This window comes from Staurois parvus, unplaced genomic scaffold, assembly GCF_062004578.1.
Source record: "Staurois parvus isolate SC_StPar_1 unplaced genomic scaffold, SC_StPar_1.0 ptg000874l, whole genome shotgun sequence".
NCBI classification, from domain to species: Eukaryota; Metazoa; Chordata; class Amphibia; order Anura; family Ranidae; genus Staurois; species Staurois parvus.
The window spans coordinates 273,115-300,432 of NW_028318670.1; the positions used below are offsets into that span (position 1 = coordinate 273,115).

The 27,318-nt window shown below is 48.7% G+C and overlaps 1 protein-coding gene across 1 annotated transcript in view; it reads left to right on the plus strand.

Moving 5' to 3' along the window:
- The first annotated feature begins 2,210 nt into the window (after positions 1 to 2,210).
- Positions 2,211 to 27,318, plus strand: part of LOC149443114 (uncharacterized) — a 67,585-nt gene continuing 42,477 nt past the window's right edge. Inside the window, exons 1-11 of the mRNA XM_089655800.1 lie at positions 2,211 to 3,061; positions 3,150 to 3,655; positions 3,750 to 3,977; positions 4,057 to 4,356; positions 4,480 to 4,618; positions 6,370 to 7,517; positions 12,809 to 12,937; positions 13,333 to 13,500; positions 13,664 to 14,074; positions 14,170 to 14,311; positions 14,462 to 15,683. Of these exons, the coding sequence (XP_089511926.1) occupies positions 2,977 to 3,061; positions 3,150 to 3,655; positions 3,750 to 3,977; positions 4,057 to 4,356; positions 4,480 to 4,618; positions 6,370 to 7,517; positions 12,809 to 12,937; positions 13,333 to 13,500; positions 13,664 to 14,074; positions 14,170 to 14,311; positions 14,462 to 15,683 (4,478 nt within the window). The 5' untranslated portion in view covers positions 2,211 to 2,976. The remainder of the gene's footprint in view (positions 3,062 to 3,149; positions 3,656 to 3,749; positions 3,978 to 4,056; positions 4,357 to 4,479; positions 4,619 to 6,369; positions 7,518 to 12,808; positions 12,938 to 13,332; positions 13,501 to 13,663; positions 14,075 to 14,169; positions 14,312 to 14,461; positions 15,684 to 27,318) is intronic.

Genomic DNA, 27,318 nt, shown 5'->3' on the forward strand with positions numbered 1-27,318 from the left:
AGGAATTTTCTCCACTAGGAAACACTGGAGGACACTAGAAATCTCCATTAGGAAACACTGGCGGGACACTAGGAATCTTCTCCATTAGGAAACACTGGAGGGACACTAGGAATCTTCTCCTTTAGGAAACACTGGGGGGACACTAGAAATCTTCTCTACTAGGAAACACTGGAGGACACTAGGAATCTTCTCCACTGGAGGACACTAGGAATATTCTCCACTAAGAAACTCTGGAGGATACTAGGAATCTTCTCTAAGAGGAAACACTGGCAGGACACTAGGAATCTCCATTAGGAAACACTGGCGGGACACTAGGAATCTTCTCCATTAGGAAACACTGGAGGGACACTAGGAATCTTCTCCTTTAGGAAACACTGGGGGGACACTAGGAATCTTCTCCACTAGGAAACTCTGGGGGGACACTAGAAATCTTCTCTACTAGGAAACACTGGAGGACACTAGGAATCTTCTCCACTAGGAAACACTTGGGGGGAACACTAGGAATCTTCTTCACAAGGAAACACGGGGGTGACACTAGGAATCTTCTCCACTAGGAAACACTGGAGGACACTAGGAATCTTCTCCACTATGAAACACTGAAGGACACTAGGAATCTTCTCCACTATGAAACACTGAAGGACACTAGGAATCTTCTCCACTAGGAAACACTGAAGGACACTAGGAATCTTCTCCACTAGGAAACACTAAAGGACACTAGGAATCTTCTCCACTAGGAAACACTAAAGGACACTAGGAATCTTCTCCACTAGGAAACACTGGAGGACACTAGGAATCTTCTCCACTAGGAAACACTGGGGGGGGGGGGACACTAGGAATCTTCTCCACTAGGAAACACTGGGGGGACACTAGGACTCTTCTCCACTAGGAAACACTGGGGGGACACTAGGAATCTTCTCCACTAGGAAACACTGGGGGGACACTAGGAATTTTCTCCACTAGGAAACACTGGAGGACACTAGAAATCTCCATTAGGAAACACTGGCGGGACACTAGGAATCTTCTCCATTAGGAAACACTGGAGGGACACTAGGAATCTTCTCCTTTAGGAAACACTGGGGGGACACTAGAAATCTTCTCTACTAGGAAACACTGGAGGACACTAGGAATCTTCTCCACTGGAGGACACTAGGAATATTCTCCACTAAGAAACTCTGGAGGATACTAGGAATCTTCTCTAAGAGGAAACACTGGCAGGACACTAGGAATCTCCATTAGGAAACACTGGCGGGACACTAGGAATCTTCTCCATTAGGAAACACTGGAGGGACACTAGGAATCTTCTCCTTTAGGAAACACTGGGGGGACACTAGGAATCTTCTCCACTAGGAAACTCTGGGGGGACACTAGAAATCTTCTCTACTAGGAAACACTGGAGGACACTAGGAATCTTCTCCACTAGGAAACACTGGAGGACACTAGGAATCTTCTCCACTGGAGGACACTAGGAATATTCTCCACTAAAACTCTGGAGGATAGTAGGAATCTTCTCTAATAGGAAACACTGGCAGGACACTAAGAATCTTCTCCACTAGGAAACACTGAAGGAAACTAGGAATCTTCTCCACTAGGAAACACTGGGGGGGCACTAGGAATCTTCTCCACTAGGAAACACTAGGGGGCACTAGAAATCTTCTCCACTAGGAAACACTGAAGGATGCTAGGAATCTTCTCCACTGGGAGACACTGGAGGACACTAGGAATCTTCTCCACTAGGAGACACTGGATGGAAGTTTAACCAAGCCTTGAGCTCATTCTAAATGTTTATCAATTATTCCTGGCTTGCTCAAAGTCACTATAATGATACTAACCATAGAGAAGAGACACGAGAAAAAGAATTTGTAGCCCCTTGAGTCTTCCTCTGAAGTTAGTTGTTAGGATTTCCTTCTTTGGTGACCCACTGAGTGGTCCATTACTTGAGATTGGCTGCATTTTATGCTTATGCAACCCACACTTTGCCTTTTTATATTACTTTGCTGTTTATGACACCATGGAGTTTTTAGTGCGGCTTCCTGTTTGTAATGTTTTTTGCAATCGTCTTCACACTACCAGACCATTCTCGGGGCTGCAGTTCCTCTGAGCTCCACAATTTGGTGATCTCACTTCTACCCAGATAGGAAGTCTCTATGGAAGACAGGAAGTGATGTCAGGTATAAATAGGAAGTTCCAGGCGAGTTGGGAGGAAGTAGAGAGGAGACATTGCTGGAAGTGGCAGCAGAGGAGGTAATAAGATCGTATTTGCTAATTACATCCAGAAACCCCCCGTCATGTTCGTCCTCTTCCTCCACCGTCACGTCCGTCCTCTTCCTCCACCATCACATCCGTCTTCTTCCTCCACCGTCACGTCCGTCTTCTTCCTCCATAGTCCTTTTCTTCCACCGTCATGTCCGTCCTCTTCCCCCATCGGCATGTCCGTCTTCTTCAGCGTCACATCTGTCCTCTCCCTCCACCGTCACGTCCTTCCTCTTCATCGTCACATCCATCCTCTTCCTCCATCGTCACGTCCGTCCTCTTCCTCCATCGTCACGTCCGTCCTCTTCCTCCATCGTCACGTCCGTCCTCTTCCTCCATCGTCACGTCCGTCCTCTTCCTCCATCGTCATGTCCGTTCTCTTCCTCCATCGTCACGTCCGTTCTCTTACTCCATCAGTTCCGTCCTCTTCCTCCACCGTTAAGTCCGTCCTCTTCCTCCACCGTCACATCTGTCCTCTTCCTCCACAATCACTCACCTCCTCAGTCTATACTAGTGGACTCTATGCTATTACAGGATGAGGGTTTTATTTAGAGATGGATTTATAATGCATTTGTTTGTATTTAATGAGTTTAGAAGTAATGAGGCGGAAATAACTATTCCTGATGTCTGTGAAGGGTCAACCCAACGGATGTGTCTGGATGGTGACTGTATCATTGTGTGTGTCAGGTTCCTACAAGGTGTCAGGGTGTCACTGTCTATTTCTCCATGGAGGAGTGGGAGTATTTAGAAGGACACAAGGACCTCTACAAGGACGTCATGATGGACAATCAGCCGCCCCTCACATCACAGGGTAAGAGGAGACTTTATTGGAAAGGAGAGCGCAGTATGGAGGATCCACCTAGATCCCCCATCATCTGGGGTGTGTGTGTTTCCTACAGATGGATCCAGTCATGGGAATCCACCAGAGAGATGTCCCCGTTCTCTGTATTCCCGGGATTCCACACAGGAAGGTCACACCATCCCTCACCATCATCAGGTAGATGGATCCAGTCATGGAAACCCACCAGAGAAATGTCCCCGTCCTCTGTATTCCCAGGATTCCACACAGGAAGGTCACACCATCCCTCACCATCATCAGGTAGATGGATCCAGTCATGGGAACCCACAAGAGAGATGTCCCCATCCTCTGTATTCCCAGGATTCCACACAGGAAAGTCACACCATCTCTCACCATCATCAGGTAGATGGATCCAGTCATGGGAACCCACCAGAGAGATGTCCCCGTCCTCTGTATTCCCAGGATTCCACACAGGAAGGTCACACCATCCCTCACCATCATCAGGTAGATGGATCCAGTCATGGGAACCCACCAGAGAGATGTCCCCGTCCTCTGTATTCCCGGGATTCCACACAGGAAGGTCACACCATCCCTCACCATCATCAGGTAGATGAGGAACAATCACTGATAGTATCATTAGGATTTGTACATTATCTGCATTGTTACCATTGATGTCATTTTTATTATACTGTATATTTAGAGTGGAAACCTGAGATATTCTACAGTTGATGGTCAGGAAGAGAGAAAAGAGGAGGAGGATGAGGATGGGGTGATGGAGGAGTCAGAGATTCCAGAAGGACACAAAGATCTGTACCAGGACACCGTGGTGGAGTCATCCAGCTACAGGAATCCACCAGAGAGATGTCCCCATCCTCTGTATTCCCGGGATTCCACACAGGAAGGTCACACCATCCCTCACCGTCATCAGGTAGATAATTGACAATTACTGGTAGTTCTGATTTATACACGGCATGTTTGTTACAATGAATGTTTTATTATATATTCAGAGTGGAATCCTCGGGGATTATAATATTGATGTTAAAGAAGAGTATAAAGAGGAAGATGAGGAGTATGGAGTGATGGAGGAGTTTTCAGAAGGACACAAGGACATGATGGAGCCACCTAATACCAGGAACCCCCCAGAGAGATGTCCCTGTCCTCTGTATTCCCGAGATTCCACACAGGTCAATATTAAAGAAGAGATAAAAGAGGAGGAGGATGAGAAAAACTCACCAGAGAGATGTCACCGTCCTCTGTATCCTCGGGATTCCACACAAGAAGATCACAACTATGCAGAACGTTATAAGGTTGGTGAGGTGGAACATCTAGAACATGAAAGTGACTTAAGGAAGAGAACCTACGTGATGATATTTTCTATGCTTTCTCTTAAAGTTCAGTAGAATTTATTTTAACTCTTTCTCTTGATGTAGAGTGGAGATCCAATCGATATAGAATTTGAGGTGAAATCAGAAGAAGAGGCGTATGTGAGGGATGATCAGCAGTCTATGGAGGAGGATGGAATAACGGGGACATTTATAGAGGAGGACACTCCTACAGAGATCAGCACAGGTGGGTCATGAACACTAAATCCATTCCTCCACCCATACTGCTCACTGATTGGTCCAGAGTAGAGCGGGGGCGGAGTGATATCACTTTCCTCAGCTGTGTTCCCCATCCTGTGTTCCTGGATTTCTCTCGGGTAATCTTCCTTCTCTGTGCTGCAGACACAATTTATGTCTCTAGACTGGATTTATGGAGATTCTGGGGTTCAGCCGGCAGAAATTGTTGGTTTTTACTCTTCTGTTCACCCACTTGTCATCCTACTGCTGTATACAAATGGCCGGATGGCTGCCTCCTGAGGACAGTAGGCCACTTTCAAATGGCCCCCTTTTGCATCATTCATGGGCACCTTCTAGTGTGCACAGTGGCATACTCTGTAATCGCTATGTGCACTGGATATGGTGGATCAGAGCAGGGTACAGAGCCCATGAAATGGTCCCTACACCGTGTGATCACTGTGACCAATCACAGTCACCACATATGTAAACAAGGGCTACATGTTGATGGACAGCACTCTGTTTCCTATCACACCGATTGGCTGTGAGAAGAATTAAAATGTTTACAAAGCGATCGACAGAGGGTTTTTTTTTTGTTTGACTCAGTCACCAGTGCAGCCAGCCACAGTGTCTGTGATCACTGCCACACCAGTCCCAGTGCCACCAGATAAGTGTAGCCAACAATAGTGTTCCTGATCACCCCCACACCAAATGCTGTGTCACCAGAATATCAACAGTTGTAGAGAGCATTGGAGCTTATTAAATGTCTATAAAGTGTGATGACATCCTCCAACTAGAAAGTGATAATGGGGGAGGAGCCAATAGCCCAATGATGGTGGTCTTTAGGATGGGGGAGGAGCCAACACCCCAATGATGGTAGTCATCAGGATGGGGGAGGAGCCAATACCCCAATGATGGTGGTCTTCAGGATGGGGGAGGAGCCAATACCCCAATGATGGTGGTCTTCAGGATGGGGGAGGAGCCAATACCCCAATGATGGTGGTCTTCAGGATCGGGGAGGAACCAATAGCCCAATGATGGTGGTCTTCAGGATGGGGGAGGAGCCAATAGCCCAATGATGGTGGTCTTCAGGATGGGGGAGGAACCAATAGCCCAATGATGGTGGTCTTCATGATGGGAGAGGAGCTAATAGCCCAATGATGGCGGTCTTTAGGATGGGGGAGGAGCCAATACCCCAATGATGGTGGTCTTCAGGATGGGGAAGGAACCAATAGCCCAATGATGGTGGTCTTCACGATGGGGGAGGAGCTTATAGCCCAATGATGGCGGTCTTTAGGATGGGGAGGAGCCAATACCCCAATGATGGTGGTCTTCAGGATGGGGGAGGAGCCAATTCCCCGATGATGGTGGCCTTCAGGATGGGGGAGGAGCCAATACCTCAATGATGGTGGTCTTCAGGATGGGGGAGGAGCCAATTCCCCGATGATGGTGGCCTTCAGGATGGGGGAGGAGCCAATACCTCAATGATGGTGGTCTTCAGGAGGGGGGAGGAACCAATAGCCCAATGATGGTGGTTTTCACGATGGGGCAGGAGCGAATAGCCCAATGATGGCGGTCTTTAGGATGGGGGAGGAGCCATTACCCCAATGATGGTGGTCTTCAGGGTCAGGATGGGGGAGGAGCCAATACCCCTGTGATGGTGGTTTTCAGGATCAGTCCAGTCTTCCTCTTGGTTGTCTTCCCCCCATCCTCACCTCTGGTGGGGCTCCTGTCTAGTAATCCTCTTTGTCTTTTGTATTTTAGTCCATGGCCGGGAGATGAGGAAAACCTCCGAGGATTTTCTCACTTTGTCTCCAGACTGGAAAGTAGAAGATGAGGACATCACACAGTATAGTCCAGGAGAAAACCCGGCTCCCTCCAATGTCCATCCGGCACCACACAGTGTAGATGGACCATCGGATTCCTCGTATCCTAAGGACCCTCAGACTGTGCGGGACCGGGTCGGTCTTCCAACAGGGAAGAGCTTCTCCTGTACGGAGTGCGGGAAGGGTTTTGCATGGTGTTCAATGCTTATCAGACATCTAAGATCTCACACGGGGGAGAAGCCGTATTCCTGTCCTGAGTGCGGGAAATGTTTTTCACAGAAAGCCAGTCTTTCTGTACATCAGAGACGTCACACAGGAGAGATCCCATATTCCTGCCCCGAATGTGAGAAATGTTATCCCCGAAAATCAGATCTTCTCTTGCATCAGAGATCTCACAAAAGGGAGAAGCTGTATTCCTGCTCTGAGTGCGGGAAAGGCTTTCCACGGATGTCAAAACTTGTTGCACATCAAAGATCTCACACGGGGGAGAAACCCTACTCCTGTCCTGAGTGCGGGAAATGTTTTTCTGTGAAATCAACACTTGTCAAACATCTGAAATTGCACACGGGGGAGAGGCCGTATCCCTGCCCTGAGTGCGAGAAATGTTTTACATGGAAAGCCTCACTTGTCATGCATCAGAGATCTCACACAAGGGAGAGGCCGTTTTCCTGTCCTGAGTGCGGGAAATGTTTTGAATGGAGATCCGGACTTGTCGCACATAAAAAATCTCACGCGGCCGCGAAGCCGTATTCCTGTCCTGAGTGCGGGGAATGTTTTAGATGGAATTTTGACCTTGTTGCACATCAAAGATCTCACATACAAGAAAAAAGGCATCCCTGTCCTGAGTGTGGGAAATGGTTTGGATTGAAATTAGACCTTGTTGCACATCAAAGATGTCACACAGGGGAGGCTCCGTTTTCCTGTCCTGAGTGCGGGAAATGTTTTACGCTTAAATTATCGCTAGACAGACATCAAAGATCTCACAGGGGGGAAAAGCCGTTTTCCTGTCCTGAGTGCGGGAAACGTTTTACGCTTAAAGCATCGCAGGACAGACATCAAAGATCTCACGCATGCAAGAAGCCTCATCCCTGACCCAAGTGCGGGAAATGTTTATTAGTCAAAGCCTAGCTTTCAGTACCCTGGCAATATCACCGGCTGTATTCCTGCAGGGAAAAAGCCAAATTCCCAAGTGTGGGAAAAGATTTTCAAACCCATCTTTTTTTTTTTCCGGAATCTCACTCAGGGAAAGAGGAACACCCTGATAAACACACGGCTGCGTGCTCCCTCTTCATAGTGTAAGAAACACTTCATAGGAAAATCAGAGGTCATCAAGGTTTTGTCTGTCTGCTAGGAGAAGAGAAGGGAGGTGTTTCATTGCTAGTGGAGTCCCTCCTGTTGTGGAGTCTGATCTCTCCTCCTCTCCAGCAGGAGCTTCCATGGTAAGAGGCGTGATGAAGAGTGGGGGAAATCAGACTAAAGGGCAAGGCTAACTATGTTCCTGCACAGATCTGGGAGGAGCCGAATCTGATGGGGTGTATATTCCACCCGGAGCTGCAGCATGCGCAAAGTGTAGGCTAATGAAGATTTAAAGATTTATTATTTATATTGAAATTCATTCTTTTCTTTGCAAACGTATTAATAAAAGCCTGCTTTCAGAATGTTGTTACTAAATGTTTTTTTTTCTTTTGTTCCTCTTTTTTTTTTTCACCATGATAAATCAGCCATGTTGCTTTTGGTTTCAAGAAGCCGACTCTCCCCCTTCTCATAGACCTCAGGATGGCTGTAGTATACTCCAATGATAAGGCCATCAGTCCATAGACCCATCTATCATTCCACCCGTAATTCCTCCTCCGTACCATCACCTTGTTGGAACAGCCGACTCTCTCCCTTCTCATAGACCTCAGGACGTCTGTAGTATACTCCAATGATAAGTCCATCAGTCCATAGACCCATCTATCATTCCTCCCGTAATTCCTCCTCCACACCATCTCCACCTCCAACCACAAGGTCATTCTTCTCTTCCTTTTTTCCCTTTTCTCCTTTTCCTTCTCCATATTGTAACACTACAAGTACGGCCCATCCTTTAGGTTTTAGTCTCCATCTTGTGTCTTAGTAGTTTGGTGTTCCCAGCTTGTCCTTGTTGGAACAGCCGACTCTCCCCCTTCTCATAGACCTCAGGACGGCTGTAGTATACTCCAATGATAAGTCCATCAGTCCATAGACCCATCTATCATTCCATCCCGTAATTCCTCCTCCGCACCATCACCTTGTTGGAGCAGCCGACTCTCCCCCTTCTCATAGACCTCAGGACATCTGTAGTATACTCCAATGATGAGTCCATCAGTCGATAGACCCATCTATCATTCCTCCCGTAATTCCTCCTCCGCACCATCACCACCTCCAATCACAAGGTCATTCTTGTCTTCCCTTTTCCACTTTTCTCCTTTTCCTTCTCCATTTTCTAGCACTACAAGTACGGCCCATCCTGTAGGTTTTAGTCTCCATCTTGTGTCTTAGTAGTTTGGTGTTCCCAGCTTGTCCTTGTTGGAACAGCCAACTCTCCCCCTTCTCATAGACCTCAGGACGTCTGTAGTATACTCCAATGATAAGTCCATCAGTCCATAGACCCATCTATCATTCCTCCCGTAATTCCTCCTCCGCACCATCAACTTGTTGGAACAGCCGACTCTCCCCCTTCTCATAGACCTCAGGACATCTGTAGTATACTCCAATGATAAGGCCATCAGTCCATAGACCCATCTATCATTCCTCCCATAATTCCTCCTCCGCACCATCACCACTTCCAAACCACAAAACCATCTTTCTTCCTCACTCTCACATCACATCTAACATAGAGAAACCCCCCTCCATCTTTTCTATGTCCTGTGTCCCTCTAAACAAGAGGATCAGCATTAATACAAACAGCGTGTAATCCCTCCATTGCAATCACAGGACAGTAGGGAGTGCAGCTCCAGATGGCAGGTATGCCTGGAAACACACAGACCTTGAGGTCAGGAGCACACATATACACAGGACCAAGCAGAAAACAGACTAAAAGTGCACTGGGAGACACTGAGGCCGACTGCAGAAATAGAAGATGATAAAAAACAGCAAACAGGAATTCACAGAGGGGCTGGAAGGCTGAATGTTGGCAGGAATTCACAGAGAGGCTGGAAGGCTGAATGTTTACAGGAATTCACAAAGGGGCTGGAAGGATGAATGTTGGCAGGAATTCACAGAGAGGCTGGAAGGCTGAATGTTTGCAGGAATTCACAAAAGGGGTTGGAATGCTGAATGTTAGCAGGAATTCACAGAGAGGCTGGAAGGCTGAATGTTGGCAGGAATTCACAGAGAGGCTGGAAGGCTGAATGTTGGCAGGAATTCATAGAGGGGCTGGAAGGCTGAATGTTGGTAGGAATTCACAGAGGGGCAGGAAGGCTGAATGTTGGCAGGAATTCACAGAGGGGCTGGAAGGCTGAATGTTGGCAGGAATTCACAGAGGGGCTGGAAGGCTGAATGTTGGAAGGAATTCACAGAGAGGCTGGAAGGCTGAATGTTGGCAGGAATTCACAAAGAGGCTGGAAGACTGAATGTTGGCAGGAATTCACAGAGGGGCAGGAAGGCTGAATGTTGGTAGGAATTCACAGAGGGGCAGGAAGGCTGAATGTTGGCAGGAATTCACAGAGGGGCTGGAAGGCTGAATGTTGGCAGAAATTCACAGAGGGGCTGGAAGGCTGAATGTTGGCAGGAATTCACAGAGAGGCTGGAAGGCTGAATGTTGGCAGGAATTCACAAAGAGGCTGGAAGACTGAATGTTGGCAGGAATTCACAGAGAGGCTGGAAGGCTGAATGTTGGCAGGAATTCACAGAGAGGCTGAATGTTGGCCAAGGTACACAATGGAGATAGAAGCACAGTGACACTGGAATGCTCAAAAGACACAACAGGTGCTAATATATACTGTAGGTTGAAAGACATTGGGGGTGCAGGGCTGCCACATCTTTTCAATGCTGCTAGATGACTAATCCTGATCTATTGGAGGAGAGCTCAGGTGTCTAGCAGAGCAGATTGGATAAAGAAAGTAGAAGATAAAATGGAGGCTGAGGAATGTATAGCTACATGCAAGGGGAGATACAAAATGTTCCACACCATATGGGCCACTGGGATTCATTACAGTTCCTTGGCCTCAAATGCAATGACTGTATCTCCCCCTTCCCCCCTAAAGAGTCACACCTTGTCTCCACCCCTTGTCCACCTCCAAGCACCATCCCTTGGTTCCACTTCCTACCCACTACCCAGTACCACCCCTTTTACAGAACCAGGTATGATTTTACAAAAATAATCTGGATGGAATGTGTTAATGATAACAAGAAAAAGTAGTAAAATAAATTCCCTTTAGCCAGAAGCAATAGACCCCCTCCACAACACCAATAGATCTCCAGCAAAACAGTAGGGCCCCAATAACTGTTCTCTCAGTGTCATCATCCCGTGTTCTGTCCATTTCTACACTGACACCAACATCACCTCCACCATCCCGGAGTATTTGTTGTCTCACCATGTTTCCAGTGATGGAGATCCAGAGACTGACCGGAGTTTTCTTCTCAATGTCACCAGTCCACCTTTTTTGGGGTGCTGGGTCTTTCTATGACTACTCGGGACCCCAACCTCTTCTATAGGATGAAGATTTCTGTCATATTTACTAAGAAGCTGAAGGAAATGTCCATGATGTAGATGAGGGTCACATATAGATTGAGCGGCATCACCCTTCACTCTGTAACCAAGACCTAGCCTGGCAAAGCCCAGAATGATACCGATGAGTCTCTGACCAATCTCACGGTTTGGATGGATGTTCTCCTTTGGATAATTTCCAGATGACCATGAATTAGAGTTCCAGGATCTCCCCGGTGTCCTGCAGACAGATAGACATTTCCCGATGCCTCATGTTGTACAGATTCCTCGTGTTTCCCGATACCGGCTCATACATTGGACTTGTCCAACCTTCCAACCAGGAGTGAATGGACTTGGCAAGATACTCTGCCTATGGTGAGGACATGTTATTCACACCTGGTATGGTTCAGGAAGGGGCATACTCACTCTCCACTCTGCATTGCCCAGCCAGGCTTCATGCTCAGATGAGGATCTGGTATGGATTTTGGGGGCACTCTGCATTTTTTTCTTTTCTGTTTTTTTGTATAGGGTTTACTTTTAAACTTCATACCAGACCTGAATGGTCTAGTATGAATTGTGTTTGGGTCAAACATGTTTTATTACCATTTTAGTTGCATTCACTTGTTAGCCAGGAATTTACAGTTGACAGCCAAATGGTCTGGGATGGGGGGGGGAGGGTTGAACATCACCAGGTGTTGGGGGGCCTGTGACCGCTGGCTCCCTATCGACCAGCTTGAGTGGAAAGCTGCCACATTTGGCAGCGATAGTGATACTGCAACTGGATGTTTAACTTGGCTGAGAACCCATTTAGTTCCGTTGTTCATTGATCACCCAAATTCTGTACAGACCTAGGTTCAATCCAAACCTGGAGATCATTCCAAGCAGTCTATTTATTGGTAACCAGTGGGAGAAGGATCCCCTTATATCAGTAGTCAGCGAGAGAAGGACATTCTTACATCATGAAATCATTGTTACTGAGAGACAGAAATTGTTCATTGCTGAAGGAACTCCTAGAACCCTTTGGAGGAACCCCTAGAACCCTTTGGAGGAACCCCTAGAACCCTTTGGAGGACCCCTGGCTGAGAAAGGCTGGACTAGGCAGTCATATATTTCTGTCCCCCTTGGTGGGAGTGGAGGTGACCCCTCTATGAGGACATACAGTCCATACACACCCAACAGAAGGCCGGGGTCACACTACTAGACGGTTCTCGGGGCTGAAGTTCCTCTGAGCTCCACAAGGTGGGGATCTCACTTTTACCCAGACAGGAAGTCTCTGTGGAAGACAGGAAGTGATGTCAGGTACCAACAGGAAGTGATGTCAGGTACAGACAGGAAGTTCCAGGCGAGAGGTGAGTTGTGAGAAAGAGAGGAGACATTGCTAGAAGTGGCAGTAGAGGAGGTAATAAGATATTATTTTCTTTTTACACCCAGTAACCCCCTGTCATGTCCGTCCTCTTCCTCCACCGTCACGTCCGTCCTCTTCCAACACTGTAACGCCCGTCCTCTTCCAACACCGTCACGCCCGTCCTCTTCCTCCACTGTCACGCCCGTCCTCTTCCTCCATCGTCGCATCCGTCCTCTTCCTCCATAGTCACGTACGGGACCGGAACATTCTCCTCATTGTGGAGATGTCACCTTTCCCACCAATCACCTTCTCACCTCCTCAGTCTGTACTGACCCATTATATGACTTCTATCATCACTACTTATAGTTACCTGTCGAGGCCGAAACCTGTATAGACCACATAGCTGCCCAGAGGAGGATGGAGGAGGACCAGAGTCACATGACTGAGAAGATACTCAACCTCACCCTGGAGATCATCTACCTGCTGACCGGAGAGGTGAGGAGGATTCTGGGAGGTCACATGACATCACTCCTATCTCTATTAATAAAACACGGACCTGACCGGAGAGGTGAGGAGGATTCTGAGAGGTCACATGACAACACTCTCATCTCTATTAATAAAACACAGACCGGAGAGGTGAGGAGGATTCTAGGAGGTCACATGACATCACTCTCATCTCTATTATTAATACACAGACCTGACCAGAGAGGTGAGGAGGATTCTGGGAGGTCACATGACATCACACAGACCTGACCGGAGAGGTGAGGAGGATTCTGGGAGGTCACATGACATTACTCTGGTCTAGTCTGGCCAATAGACCATGTTCTTCTTGTAGACATGTAGATGATGTCAGATGATTGATATCGGTTTCTCTTTCTCCTGATCTGTAGGATTATGTTGTAGTGAAGAAGTCTAGTGGGGAGCCAATCTCAGGAGGATGGAGCAGGACCCAGAGCCCCACCATGGTGCCTCCCCCTCGTTCTCCCATACCTGAGAGGAACAAAGAGCAGAAGATCCTGGAACTGACCACCATGATGGTCCATCTGCTGACAGGAGAGGTGAGCGGTGCCGGGAATTCTGGGGCATTCTCCAGTAACAGACAAGGGATGTGTCTGGATGGTGACTGTATCATTGTGTGTCAGGTTCCTATAAGGTGTCAGGGTGTCACTGTCTATTTCTCTATGGAGTTACAATACATTGAATGTCCTTTTGAATGTTCAGAGTGGAATCCTCGGGGATGATAATATTGTCGTAAAAGAAGAGTATAAAGAGGAGGATGAGGAGTATGGAGTGATGGAGGAGTTTCCAGAAGGACACAAGGATATGATGGAGCCACTTAATACCAGGAACCCACCAGAGAGATGTCCCTGTCCTCTGTATTCCCGGGATTCCACAAAGGAAGGTCACACCATCCCTCACCATCATCAGGTAGATGGATCCAGTCATGGGAACCCACCAGAGAGATGTCCCCATCCTCTGTATTCCCGGGATTCCACACAGGAAGGTCACACCATCCATCACCATCATCAGGTAGATGGATCCAGTCATGGGAACCCACCAGAGAGATGTCCCCATCCTCTGTATTCCCGGGATTCCACACAGGAAGATCACACCATCCCTCACCATCATCAGGTAGGTGGGACGGAGCATCTAGAAAATGGAGTGAGATCATGGAGAAGATCTATAGACCTTACAAGATGATATTTTCTCTCCTTCTCTTGGTTTAGGGTGAAGATCTGACAGATATAAAAGTTGAGGTGAAATCAGAAGAAGAAGAGTGGTATGTGAGGGATGATCAGCAGTCTATGGAGGAGGATGGAATAACGGGGACATTTATAGAGGAGGACACTCCTACAGAGATCAGCACAGGTGGGTCATGAACACTAAATCCATTCCTCCACCCATATTGCTCACTGATTGGTCCAGATGATAAAGTTCTCATTGGATCTCTCTCTGTCTTTCTGGTTTGGGGAACCAATCAACTCCTGTCTAGTAATCCTCTTTTTCTTTTTCTTTTAGTCCATGGCCGGGAGATAAGGAAAACCTCCGAGGATTGTCTCACTTTGTCTCCAGACTGGAAAGTAGAAGATGAGGACATCACACAGTATAGTCCAGGAGAAAACCCAGTTCCCTCCAATGTCCATCCGGCACCACCCAGTGTAGATGGACCATCGGATTCCTCGTATCCTGAGGAACCTCAGACTGTGCGGGACCGGGCCGCCCTTCCAACAGGGAAGAGGTTCTCCTGTACTGAGTGCGGAAAATGTTTCGGTTTTAAATCCAAACTTAATGTGCATAAAAGATCTCACACAGGGGAGAAGCCGTATTCCTGCCCTGAGTGCGGGAAATGTTTTTTAGTAAAGTCCCATCTTTCCCGACATCAGAAAACTCACAAGGGTGAGAAGCTGAATTCCTGTCTTGAGGAACCTCAGACTGTGAGGGACGGTCCCATCCTTCCAACAGATAAAAGGTTTTCTTGTCCTGAGTGCGGGAAGTGTTTCAGTTTTAAATCCAAACTTAATGTGCATAAAAGATCTCACACAGGAGAGAAGCCGTATTGCTGCCCTGAGTGTGGGAAATGTTTTTTAGTAAAGTCCCATCTTTCCAGACATCAGAGATCTCACACGGGCGTGAAGCCATATTTCTGTTCAGAGTGTGGAAAATGTTTTGCACAAAGGGATAATCTTACAACACATCAAAGGTCTCACACAGGTGAGAAGCCACATCCCTGTCCTGAGTGCGGGAAATGTTTCAAATCAAAACGCAATCTTAATTTGCATAAAAGAACTCACACAGGTGAGAAGCCGTATTCCTGCCCTGAGTGCGGGAAATGTTTTTCAGCTAAGACACATCTGGGCAGACATAAGAAATTACACACAGGGAAGAATTTGTATTTGTGTCCTGAGTGCGGGAAATGTTTTGTAGATAAATCAGAACTTGTCACACATCAGAGCTCTCACACGGGGGTAAAGCTGCATTCCTGTCTTGAGTGTGGAAAATGCTTTTTAAAAAAATCATTACTTGTCAGACATCAAAGGTCTCACGCAGGAGAGAAGCCGTATTCCTGTCCTGAGTGCGGGAAATGTTTTTCACAGAAGTCCAGTCTTTGCAGACATCAGAGATGTCACACGGGGGAGAAGCCGTATTCCTGTCCAGAGTGCGGGAAATGTTACTCACAAAAGTGTGATCTTTCCAGACATCAGAGATCTCACATGGAGGAGAAGCCACATTTGTCTTCTGAGTGAGGGAATTGTTGGCCACCAAAGTCCTGTCTTCCTGTATGTCAGAGGTCTCACACAGGGAGAAGTCATGTTCCTGTCCTGGGTGCGGGAAATGTTTTTCAGTGAAGTCCCATCTTTACAAACATCAGAGATCTCACACGGGGGAGAAGCCACGTTCCTGTTCTGAGTGTGGGAAATGTTCCTCACTGAAGTCCTGTCTTCCTGTACAACAGTAGTCCCACACAACCCTGGAGGTGTATTAGTGCCATGAGTGCGGGAAATGTCTTCTAGATGAATGTTGCTGGACATCCCAGCTCTCGTGGGGAAGAAGCACACCCTGATATACTCCATGGCTGATCTTCATCATGGAAGAAACTGTTCATAATGAGGTCAAAGGTCACCAATGACGTGGATGAAGTGTGGGACCGGGTTGGCCATTGAGAAGAATAAAAATGGCGTCCTCACCTGTCATTGGCTGAGTGGATTTTGTGTTGTCAACTTTCACAATTTAATAAATTATATATATAATAATGTATATAAATATAAATAAAAAGTTTGTTGAACGAATGTGACCGGCATTCGTCCAGTCATGACAGTCTATTGGACCATCGGCTCCATCTAGCAGAAAAAAAATATCTGGAACTGCGGTGTTAAAACTGCATTTTGGCCAGTAAATGGAGCTGTCGATCGTAGGAAACCGCTCCTTTCAGCCAGAATTTGCTGTGACTGGAGTGACGCTGGTTACAGATGTTCTATAAATCGATCCCGTAGTTTGCTTCGTTGGCTTCATAGGAATAACTGAGGTCCTACTCCACTTTTCCGTTTATTAGACATTGAAGAACAGAGGTTAAATAACCGCCTGCTTCCCTGGCCTATTTTACATGCAAAAATCTTTTTTTTGCTAGAAGATTACTTTGGACCCTGAAATATTTTGGGGGTACTGCATGGGGCAGGTGTGTCCATTAGGCAACCTAGGCTGCCTGCTAGGGGCGTCTGGGCACAGCACGTTATGAATGATCTTTCAGCAGAGGGGAGGAAGAAAGGACAGAGGAAGATGCTGGGGGTCTGGGGCCAATGTAGGAGCTGAGCTGCTGTTAACTTCCAGTGTTCCTCTCAGACTCAGTCATTTACTGCAAGCCTGCTGGCAACCGATGAGCGGAGCTCCAGCCCTTCTCTTCCCATCTATCAGCGGAGGTGGAGCTGCATCTGCGGAGGAAGGGAATGTCTGACTTGATGTCTCAAGTCTGGTAGTGTGACCCGGCCGACCGAACATCCATCACATGTGCAATGTGTCGGTGAGTGATGACATCATCACCATCCCACAGCCTGCTTTTCCAGTACCTGTTGCTCTGTGTCATTGAGTGATGACATCATCACCATCCCACAGCCTGCTCTTCCAGTACCTGCTGCTCTGTGTCAGTGAGTGATATCATCACCATCCCACAGCCTGCTCTTCCAGTGCCTGCTGATCTGTGTCAGTGAGTGATGACATCATCACCATCCCACAACCTGCTCTTCTAGTGCCTGCTGATCTGTGTTGGTGTTGCTGTGTTGTGTCTGTGTAAGCCGTGTACCGGGGTGGGCTCCCCAGGATACAGTGAAGTCACAAACAAGGAAAGCAACCTCAACACCAGCTTTTGCCACAACAGAATTTTACTTAGATGTGGCAAATAAACACAACCACAAATGCTGAGAACATACAATAAATTTACATACACCCAGCCCAAAGGCTGAGACCCTTGTGCTGCACAGCACAGTGCCTTCTGATGGATGAAGGTAGAAAGTGTAGTAATTTACCTACTGGCGGGCACAAATAAGCTGCCACACCTTACCTGTTATTACCCTAAAAGAGCAGGAATCAGTGTATGGGTGTACGGTATAGGCTAGCCTGCGGTGCAGCACAACAGCTTACAATCTTACACAAATCTACAGTATTCCCCCTCCCATAACTGGTCCTGTAGCACGTGCCTGAATATTCCTTCTGATCAAAATGCCAGTCTGGCTTGAGTTTGTCGGATTTTATCAGCTCTCCAATGTGAAATGTCACTGTTAGTTGTGGAGTACTTCCAATAATCAGTAACAACACTTGTGGCCTGACACAAACAGAGACCCTAACTAACTATAGGCCTGGACTCAGTCTCAAGGCGCCAACACTGAAATGAGGTGCGTGCACGATCTTACCGACCCGGGTCTGCTTTGTATCCGCTGGTGACTCTGAACAGAACAAATGTCTCTCCAACGAGCATGCGGTCTTGCCGTATATGTTGTTTAGTTCCTCTGCTCTCTTCAGCCTTCCTGGCAGCAATCTCATCAGCTTCACTCAGCTGCAGCTCTGGTTACTGAGAGACGCTTTCACACCTGGATGTCATCAGATTCTCAGCTCACACGGCTCCTTATTGACCATGCTCCAAAACATGGCTTCTCTCTCTCCTTCCTGTTCTCTCCAACCCTGTGTGCAAAACCCCACCTCTTCTTGAATATACAAATATCTATGCAGTCTGAGGCTGTGTTAAAAAAAACAGTGACATCTTGTGGCTAAACCGCAGAATGTCAGTCAAAACATTAATTTACTTCCACACAAACAGTGTTCAAACAATGAGAGCTGTTTCCCCATCTCACATCTGATCTGTCACTGTGTGGGATCGCTCAGTTCAGCTGCCTGCTCACATGGAGGGAAAATATATTCAAAATATATTTTAAAAATATTTTTCTCAAATATATTTACATATATTTGAAATGCTCCATTTTTGGGCGTATTCTATATATTTCAAAAAATATATATATACACACACTATATTGTCAATCATGTGATTCAGGTGTTCTAATCCTATCCATATCATGTGATTCAGGTGTTTCAATCCCCTCCCAATCGTGATTCAGATGTTCCCATCCATATCATGTGATTCAGGTGTTCCAATCCCCTCCATATCATGTGATTCAGGTGTTCCAATCCCCTCCATATCATGTGATTCAGGTGTTCCACTCTCCTCCAATCATGTGATTCAGGTGTTCCAATCCCCTCCCAATCGTGATTCAGGTGTTCCAATCCCCTCTGTATCATGTGATTCAGGTGTCCCAATCCCCTCCATATCGTGTGATTCAGGTGTTCCCATCCCCTCCATATCGTGTGATTCAGGTGTTCCAATCCCCTCCATATCATGTGATTCAGGTGTTCCAGTCCCCTCCATATCATGTGATTCAGGTGTTCCAATCCCCTCCATGGACACAGGTGTATACAATCAAGCCCCTAGGCATGCAGACTGCTTCTACAAACATTGGTGAAAGAATGGGTCGCTCTCAGCTCAGTGACCAAGCGTGGTCCCGTGATCAGTGGCCAACTGGGCAATAAGTCCATCCGTGACATTTCCTGGCTACTAAATATTCCACGCTCAACTGTTAGTGGGATTATAACAAAGTGGAAGCAACTGGGAACAACAGCAACTCAGCCACCAAGTGGTAGACCACGTCACATGACAGAGCGGGGTCAGCGCATGCTGAAGTGCACGGTGCGCAGAAGTCACCAACTGTCTGCAGAGTCAATAACTAAAGACCTCCAAACTTGGTGTGGCCTTCAGATGAGTCCAACAACAGTGCGTAGAGAGCTTCATGTAATGGGTTTCCATGGCCGAGCAGCTGCATCCAAGCCTTCCATCACCAAGTGCAATGCAAAGCGTTGGATGCTGTGGTGTAAAGTACGCTGCCACTGAACTCTAGAGCAGTGGAGACGTGTTCTCTGGAGTGACCAATCACGCTTCTCTGTCTTGCAATCCGATTGATGTGTCTGGGTTTGGCGGTGGCCAGGAGAACGGTACTTGCCTGACTGCATTATGCCAAGTGTAAAGGTTGGTGGAGGGGGGATTATGGTGGGGGTTCCTCAGGGGTTGGGCTTGGCCCCCTAGTTCCAGTGAAGGGAACTCTTAAGGCTACATTTTGGACAATTTCATGCTCAACTTTGTGGGAGGAGTTTGGGGATGGCCCCTTCCTGTTCCAACATGACTGCACACCAGTGCACAAAGCAAGGTCTATAAAGACATGGAGGAGCCAGTTTGGGGTGGAGGAACTTGACTGGCCTGCACAGAGTCCTGACCTCAACCCCATAGAACACCTTTGGGATGAATTAGAGCAGAGACTGCGAGCCAGGCCTCCTCCCCCGACATCAGTGCCTGACCTGACAAATGTGCTTCTGGAAGAATGGTCCAACCTTCCCATAGACACCCTCCTAAACCTTGTGGATGGCCTTCCCAGAAGAGTTGAAGCTGTTATAGCTGCAAAGGGTGGGGCCAACTCAATATTGAACCCTACAGACTAAGACTGGGAAGCCATTAAAGGCTATGTGCATGGAAAGGCCGGCGGCCCAATACTTGGGGCAATATAGTGTATATACGGGGGGGGGCTGGGACAATACTTGGGGCAATATAGTGTATATACGGGGGGGCAGGGACAATACTTGGGGCAATATAGTGTATGTACGGGGGGCAGGGACAATACTTGGAGCAATATTATGTATATACAGGGGGGGCGGGGACAATACTTGGGGCAATATAGTGTATATACGGGGGCGGGACAATACTTGGGGCAATATAGTGTATATACGGGGAGGCGGGGACAATACTTGGGGCAATATAGTGTATATGTATAGGGGGCGGGGACAATACTTGGGGCAATATAGTGTATATATGGGGGGGCGGGGACAATATTTGGGGCAATATATTGTATATATGGGGGGCGGGGACAATACTTGGGGCAATGTAGTGTATATATACGGGGGGGGGGGTGTGGAGACAATACTTGGGGCAATATAGTGTATATATGGGGGGCGGGGACAATACTTGGGGCAATATAGTGTATATATGGGGGGGCGGGGACAATACTTGGGGCAATATAGTGTATAAACGGGGGGCGGGGACAATACTTGGGGCAATATAATGCATATATGGGGGGTGGGGACAATACTTGGGGCAATATAGAGTATATACAGGGGGGCGGGGACAATACTTGGGGCAATATAGTGTATATACGGGGGGGTGGGGACAATACTTGGGGAAATATAGAGTATATACAGGGGGGCGGGGGCAATATAGTGTATATACAGGGGGGCGGGGTATAGTGTGTCACGGTCGCCCGATCGCCGCCACCAACATGCGACAATCGCATGACCGCGACCAACAATAATACGTCACGCCCGCGGTGTCAGACCCCAGACCTTCTCACCAAACTCGTGACCAAAGGACCGGCCGATCTAAAACCGCGATGTGATGTGCGTAACAATGCCACACTCAGCTGCGCCCTGCACAACGATTGTCCAGCTAATGAAATGCAATCGACGCACCGGCAGCCTGAATGTGCTTGTTACTGGGTCGGGTTAATTATGCAACTAACCCTTCACTGCCACCACCCCTTTTTGTGCAGAGAAAGGGGAAACTCTCTTTATCCAATATATACTGTAATGGTTGAAAAGTCGCCTGTCCAATACGATTCCCGCAGGCCGATTGGGCAGAGAATTAAACAAACACAGTAGTCTCTCTTCAAAAGGCAGGAATTCGTGAATTGCAAGTAAGCGCTTAGAAACAGTTTAACACTTTCAGAAAGAAAGATTTATTACTAAAAGAGTCAAACAGGTGCAATAAAATATTTACAAAGAAAATGTAACTAGATATATATATTTATATATAAAAACAGCATATCACAGCCAAGAGATAACGGAGAAGTTAAAAGGTTAAGTTACTTGCAATGTTAAGCCTTGAGGTAGCAGATCCAAGTTGCAGAGCAAAGGGTCTTTGATCTCCTGCTGTTAGGATGTTAAAATTAGGAGATGTCTTTAGCTTATCCTCAGGTCTACAGCCTGTGCTTTTTTAAAGTCCCCCAGCAGGGGGGTGCCTTTGAGTAACTGGCCAATACTCTGTTTGGGGAGGGATCTCGGGCGGACTCTGAATTAAAACCAATATCTTCATAATCCATGATATGAAACGCAGGGGACAAACTGACTTGAGGAATGTTCATTTCATTCTGTCACCTTAAGATGTTAGGTTTTATGAGGTTAGAATCTCTTTCAATTCCTTCCACGTCTGTCACATGTGCTCAGGGTGAACCTGCTCTCATCTGTGAAAAGCACAGGGCGCCAGTGGTTTACCTGCCAATTCTGGGGTTCAATGACAAATGCCAATCCAGCTCTATGGTGCCGGGCAGTGAGCACAGGGCCCACTAGAGTACGTTGGGCCCTCAGGCCACCCTCATGAAGTCTGTTTCTGATTGTTTGAGCAGAGACATTCACACCAGTGGCCTGCTGGAGGTCATTTTGTAGGACCCTGGCAGGGCTCATCCTGTTCCTCCTTGTACAAATGAGCAGATACCGGTCCTGCTGATGGGTTAAGGACCTTCTATGGCCCTGTCCAGCTCTTCTAGAGGAACTGCCTGTCTCCTGGAATCTCCTCCATGTTCTTGTCTCCTGGAATCTCCTCCATGATCTTGAGACTGTGCTGGGAGACACAACAAACCTTCTGGCAATGACACGTAAGAGGGTTGCTGCCTATACTGTGGCCTTGGTGGGCACTTTTGGCAGTCCTGTCCGGTCCGTCCGGGAAACGTTCGCACCTGAGATCCTGTCGGGGACAGATCTTGGGTGGAGTCTCCTCGTCCCCAGCGTTCCGCAAAGATAAACCACTGATCACCGTTGTCCTCTCCTGGGCGGAGGGCTCGGTGACGGCCCAGGCGTTGGTAGATTCTGGGGCCGGCGGGTTGTTTATGGACAGCTCGTTTGCTGCCCAGCACTCCATTCCCCTGCAGGCTTGAGTTACCCCATTGGTTCTCGAGGCGATAGATGGCAGGCCCCTGCAACCGCCGCAGGTTACCCACGAGACTAGGCCACTTGAAGTAGCTATTGGGGCTGTTCACAGGGAGTTGGCCTGTTTTCAGGTAATTTCTTCCCCACACTATTCAGTGGTTTTGGGGTATCCCTGGCTCCAGAGGCACAATCCAACCTTTAATTGGCGAACGGCTGAGATTCTCTCGTGGTCTCCACAGTGTGGGGCCGGGTGCATCCGTGGGCCGGTTAAGGTGTCGTGTGCCTCCTCAGACTTTGTGTTGCCCTCCGATTATGGGGAGTACCTGGACGTGTTTAATAAGGTACGCGCTGGTGCCTTACCTCCTCATCGTCCTTACGACTGCGCCATATCCTTGCAACCCGGTGCCACTCCTCCGCGTGGCAGGGTGTATCCTCTCTCGGTTGCGGAGAATAAGGCCATGGAGGAGTACGTTGCGGATGCGCTTTCCCAGCGGCACATTCGTAAGTCTACTTCCCCAGCAGGAGCGGGCTTTTTCTTTGTAAAGAAGAAGGGTGGTGAATTGAGGCCTTGCATCGATTATAGGGGTCTTAATCGTATCACCATTAAGAATGCCTACCCAATTCCCTTGATTACTGAGTTGTTCAACTGCCTTAAGGGAGCAACAGTCTGTACTAAACTCGACCTTAGGGCGGCGTACAACCTCGTACGGATCAAACAGGGGGATGAGTGGAAGACCGCGTTTAACACCAGAACCGGTCACTATGAATACCTGGTGATGCCCTTCGGGTTGTGTAACGCGCCCGCGGTTTTTCAGGACTTCATAAATGATGTCCTTCGTGACTTGTTGCAGCAGTGCGTGGTAGTTTACTTGGATGACATCCTGGTTTACTCTGCCTCCATGGAGTCCCATATCCAGGATGTCAAGCGGGTGCTGCAACGATTACGTGAGAACAAACTTTTTTGTAAACTCGAGAAGTGTGAATCCCATCGATCCCAAGTTGCTTTTTTAGGCTACATCATTTCTGCGAAGGGATTGTCCATGGACCCTCAAAAGGTTGCGGTGGTTTTGCAGTGGCCTCGTCCCAATGGTCTTCGGCCCATTCAGCGCTTTTTGGGTTTCGCCAACTACTATCGGAAGTTCATCAGGAACTTCTCCACGCTGGCAAAGCCTCTCTCAGACCTAACCAAGAAGGGCAGTAATCCTCACGAGTGGCCATCCGAGGCCATCGTAGCTTTCGAGGCTCTGAAATCCGCCTTCGCTTCGGCTCCGATACTGTCTCATCCCAATCCTGGATTGCCCTTTGTCCTCGAGGTTGATGCATCCGAGACGGGAGTAGGCGCTCTCCTGTCTCAACATCGGTCGCCCGATGGACCCCTACTTCCCTGTGGGTTCTACTCCAGGAAGCTTTCCTCTGCAGAGTGCAACTACCAGATTGGAGATAGGGAGTTGTTGGCAATCATTCTGGCTCTCAAGGAATGGAGGCACCTGCTCGAGGGCTCCGCGGTTCCGGTCCTCATTCTTACCGATCATAAGAACCTGACTTATCTTTCGGAGGCCAAGAGATTGACACCCCGTCAGGCCAGATGGGCCTTGTTCTTGTCGCGGTTCAACTATGTGGTCTCCTATTTGCCTGGTTCCAAGAATGTCAGGGCTGATGCATTATTGCGGCAATACTCTAAGTTGTCCAGGGAGGACTCTGAGCCAACCTCGGTCATACCTCCGGATCAGATCCTGGCTGCCATTCGCACCAGTCTGACTTCTCCCCTTGGGGCTCAAACTGACGCTCCTCCCGAGAGACCGGAGGGTAGATGTTTCGTACCCGAGGGGTTGCGCACCCGTCTGCTGCGTACCTACCATAACTCCAAAACTGCCGGGCATCCGGGGAGGAACCAGTTGTCTTGGGTCGTCTCTCGTTTATTCTGGTGGCCAACTCTCCGTGCCGACATCGCCTCTTATGTAGCGGCATGTTCGATCTGTGCCCAGAATAAATCTCCACGGCATCTTCCATTGGGTCTTCTGCAACCCATTCCCAATGGGGAGCGTCCTTGGTCACACCTGGGCATGGACTTTATTGTAGACCTCCCTGTGTCTCGGGGTCATACGGTCATTCTCATGGTCGTCGATCGTTTTTCCAAAATGTGCCATTGCATTCCACTCAAGAAATTACCAACAGCGCAAGAACTGGCCACGGTTTTTTCCAGGGACATTTTTCACCTGCATGGGTTGCCCAAGCTGATTGTCTCGGACCGCGGGAGTCAGTTCGTGTCCAGGTTCTGGCACGCCTTCTGCTCCCAGTTGGGAATTAGGCTCTCCTTCTCTTCAGCCTACCACCCGCCCAATGGGGCTGCGGAGCGTTCCAACCAGGACTTGGAACAATTCCTTCGTTGTTATATCTCGGACCATCAGGACAATTGGGCCGATCTCCTGCCTTAGGCAGAGTTTGCCAAGAACTCGGCTGTCAACTCCTCCTCCGGGATGCCTCCCTTCATGGCCAACTATGGGTTCCAACCTGCGGTATTACCTGAGAGGTTCTCACCACAGGACATTCCGGCTGTGGAGAACCATCTTGCTGCCCTGTGTTCTTCATGGGGGCAGATCCAGAAGTCCTTGAGGGACTCGGCACAGCGCCAGAAGTTCCAGGCTGATCGCAGACGGCTGCCCGCTCCTTCATACCAGGTCGGTGATCGGGTGTGGTTGTCTACTCGCAACCTCAATCTGCGGGTGCCCGCACCTAAACTAGCCCCCCGTTTTATTGGTCCTTTTCGCATTCTCCGCAAGGTGAATCCGGTGGCCTATGCTCTTGCTCTTCCTCCTGGGATGCGGATCTCCAATGTCTTCCATGTATCCCTGTTGAAGCCTCTGGTCTGCAATCGCTTCACTGCCTCTCTGCCTCGGCCCCGTCCCATCTGGGTTGACGGTCATGAGGAGTATGAGGTGAGCCGGATCCTGGACTCTCGATTGGTGTGCGGTCGGGTGCAGCTCCTGGTTCATTGGCGCGGTTATGGTCCCGAGGAGCGTTCCTGGGTTCCTTCCGCAGATGTCCATGCCCCTGCCCTCCTCCGCGCTTTTCATGCCCGCTTTCCTCAGAAGCCTTTTGTTGAGCCGCGGAGGGGGAGGGGCCCTTGAGGAGGAGGTACTGTCAAGGTCCTACCTTTTCCCAGAGATTGTGCGGCTTCATGTGCTGGCGTCCATCTTGGGTTTCTGCAGAGCATGGTGGGAGTCTTTTATGCCTTCAGGTCTCTGAGGTCCATCCCCCAGAGGGGTGTGGCTGAACACATATAAGCCTGTGATCCGCACATGCTCTTTGCACTTGTGTCTTTGTGTAGCTACAGCTCTGTTTATACTCTCGTGACTCTTCTGGAATCTGACTCGGCTTGTGACTAGACCATTCTCTGTGTTTTCCTTCGATCTGACCCTCCGTTGCTGAACCCGGCTCGTGACCTGTGATTCTTGTCTACTGTTCTGTACCGTTTTGTCCCATTGTTGTCGACCCGGCCTGCCTGACTACGCTATTGTCATTCCTACCAGCTACGCCATTGTCGGCGGCCATTACCGCAGCCGGGGTGTCTCGGAGGCCGCGACCTGGTTCCTGGCTGCGTCAAGTCCATCTCCACCATCAGGGGCCCTGGTGAAGGGCAGCCTGGCACTTAGACTCCGTGCCCTGAGGGACTTCGGCCTGTTGGTGGTGGTTGTCGTCAGTCAGTGCGTTACCCTGCCACTAGGCCTACCTGTCCGTTCCACAGCCCTGCCCTGACAGAGCTGTGCTGAGGCCAGACTCCACAGCTAAAGTCCCGTTGAGTCCCCGTGAACCTGATATCCCTAGAAAGCTGGGTGGGAGCTGTGCTAGGCCAGACTCCACAGCTAGAGTCCTGTTAAATCCCAGAGACCCCTGCCCAGGGGTAGGTTGCCCATCTGTTGCCTGATTCTCCAATCTGCTGTGCAGTCACGGAGGGAGCTCAGCTGAGGCGGGACCCTCATGACCAGGCTCTGCCTGGGACCCCCCAAGCCTAGGGGGGAGATTGCCTGCCTGTTGCCCGAGACCCCTGCCCAGGGGTAGGTTGCCCGCCTGTTGCTTGAGACTCCAATCCGCTGTGCAGTCACGAAGGGAGCTCAGCTGAGGTGGGACCCTCGTGATCAGGCTCTGCCTGGGACCCCCCAAGCCTAGGGGGAAGATTTTTTGCCTGCTGCCGAAGACCCCAGTCCAAAGGGGGGGAAGACCGCACAAGCCACCCTGCTGGAGAAGACCCCCCATGCCTGGAATCATCCCTAGTTTGCGCACACATCACCCTCCCTGCCATTTCCCCATTGAGTGTCTGTCATTTTGTTGTTTCAATAAAGCTTTGTGGGTTCCCCATCTTCTCTGCGTGTTCTGTCCTGCCTACGCTTCCGTGACAGGGGTCATCTCATTGTTGCCCATCTAGTGCACCTGTTGTTAATTTCATTACCACCAAAGCAGCTGAAACTGATGAACATCCCCCTCTGCTACTTACCTGACCAGATCAATATCCCAGGAGTGTCATGGATATGATGATAGATGCTGATTACAAAGTCTGAGTAGTGTAGTATGAGCAGCATCATACATTGGACTTGTCCAACCTTCCAACCAGGAGTGAATGGACTTGGCAAGGCCCTCTCCCCATGTTGAGGATACGTGTCAGGAATCAGGGTATGACCAGAGGTGTGTGGACTGACACAGGGAAACGCAGGCTTCAGATATGTTATAAACAATTTATTAAGACTAACAATACAAAACGCAGTGCAAAACTAAACCTAAACACAGTGCAAACAAACCAAACCAAACCACGCACAGATAACAATACATACAATGCAAGAGTCGTCAGGCAGGCCGGGTCAGTAGTAAACGGGCAAACG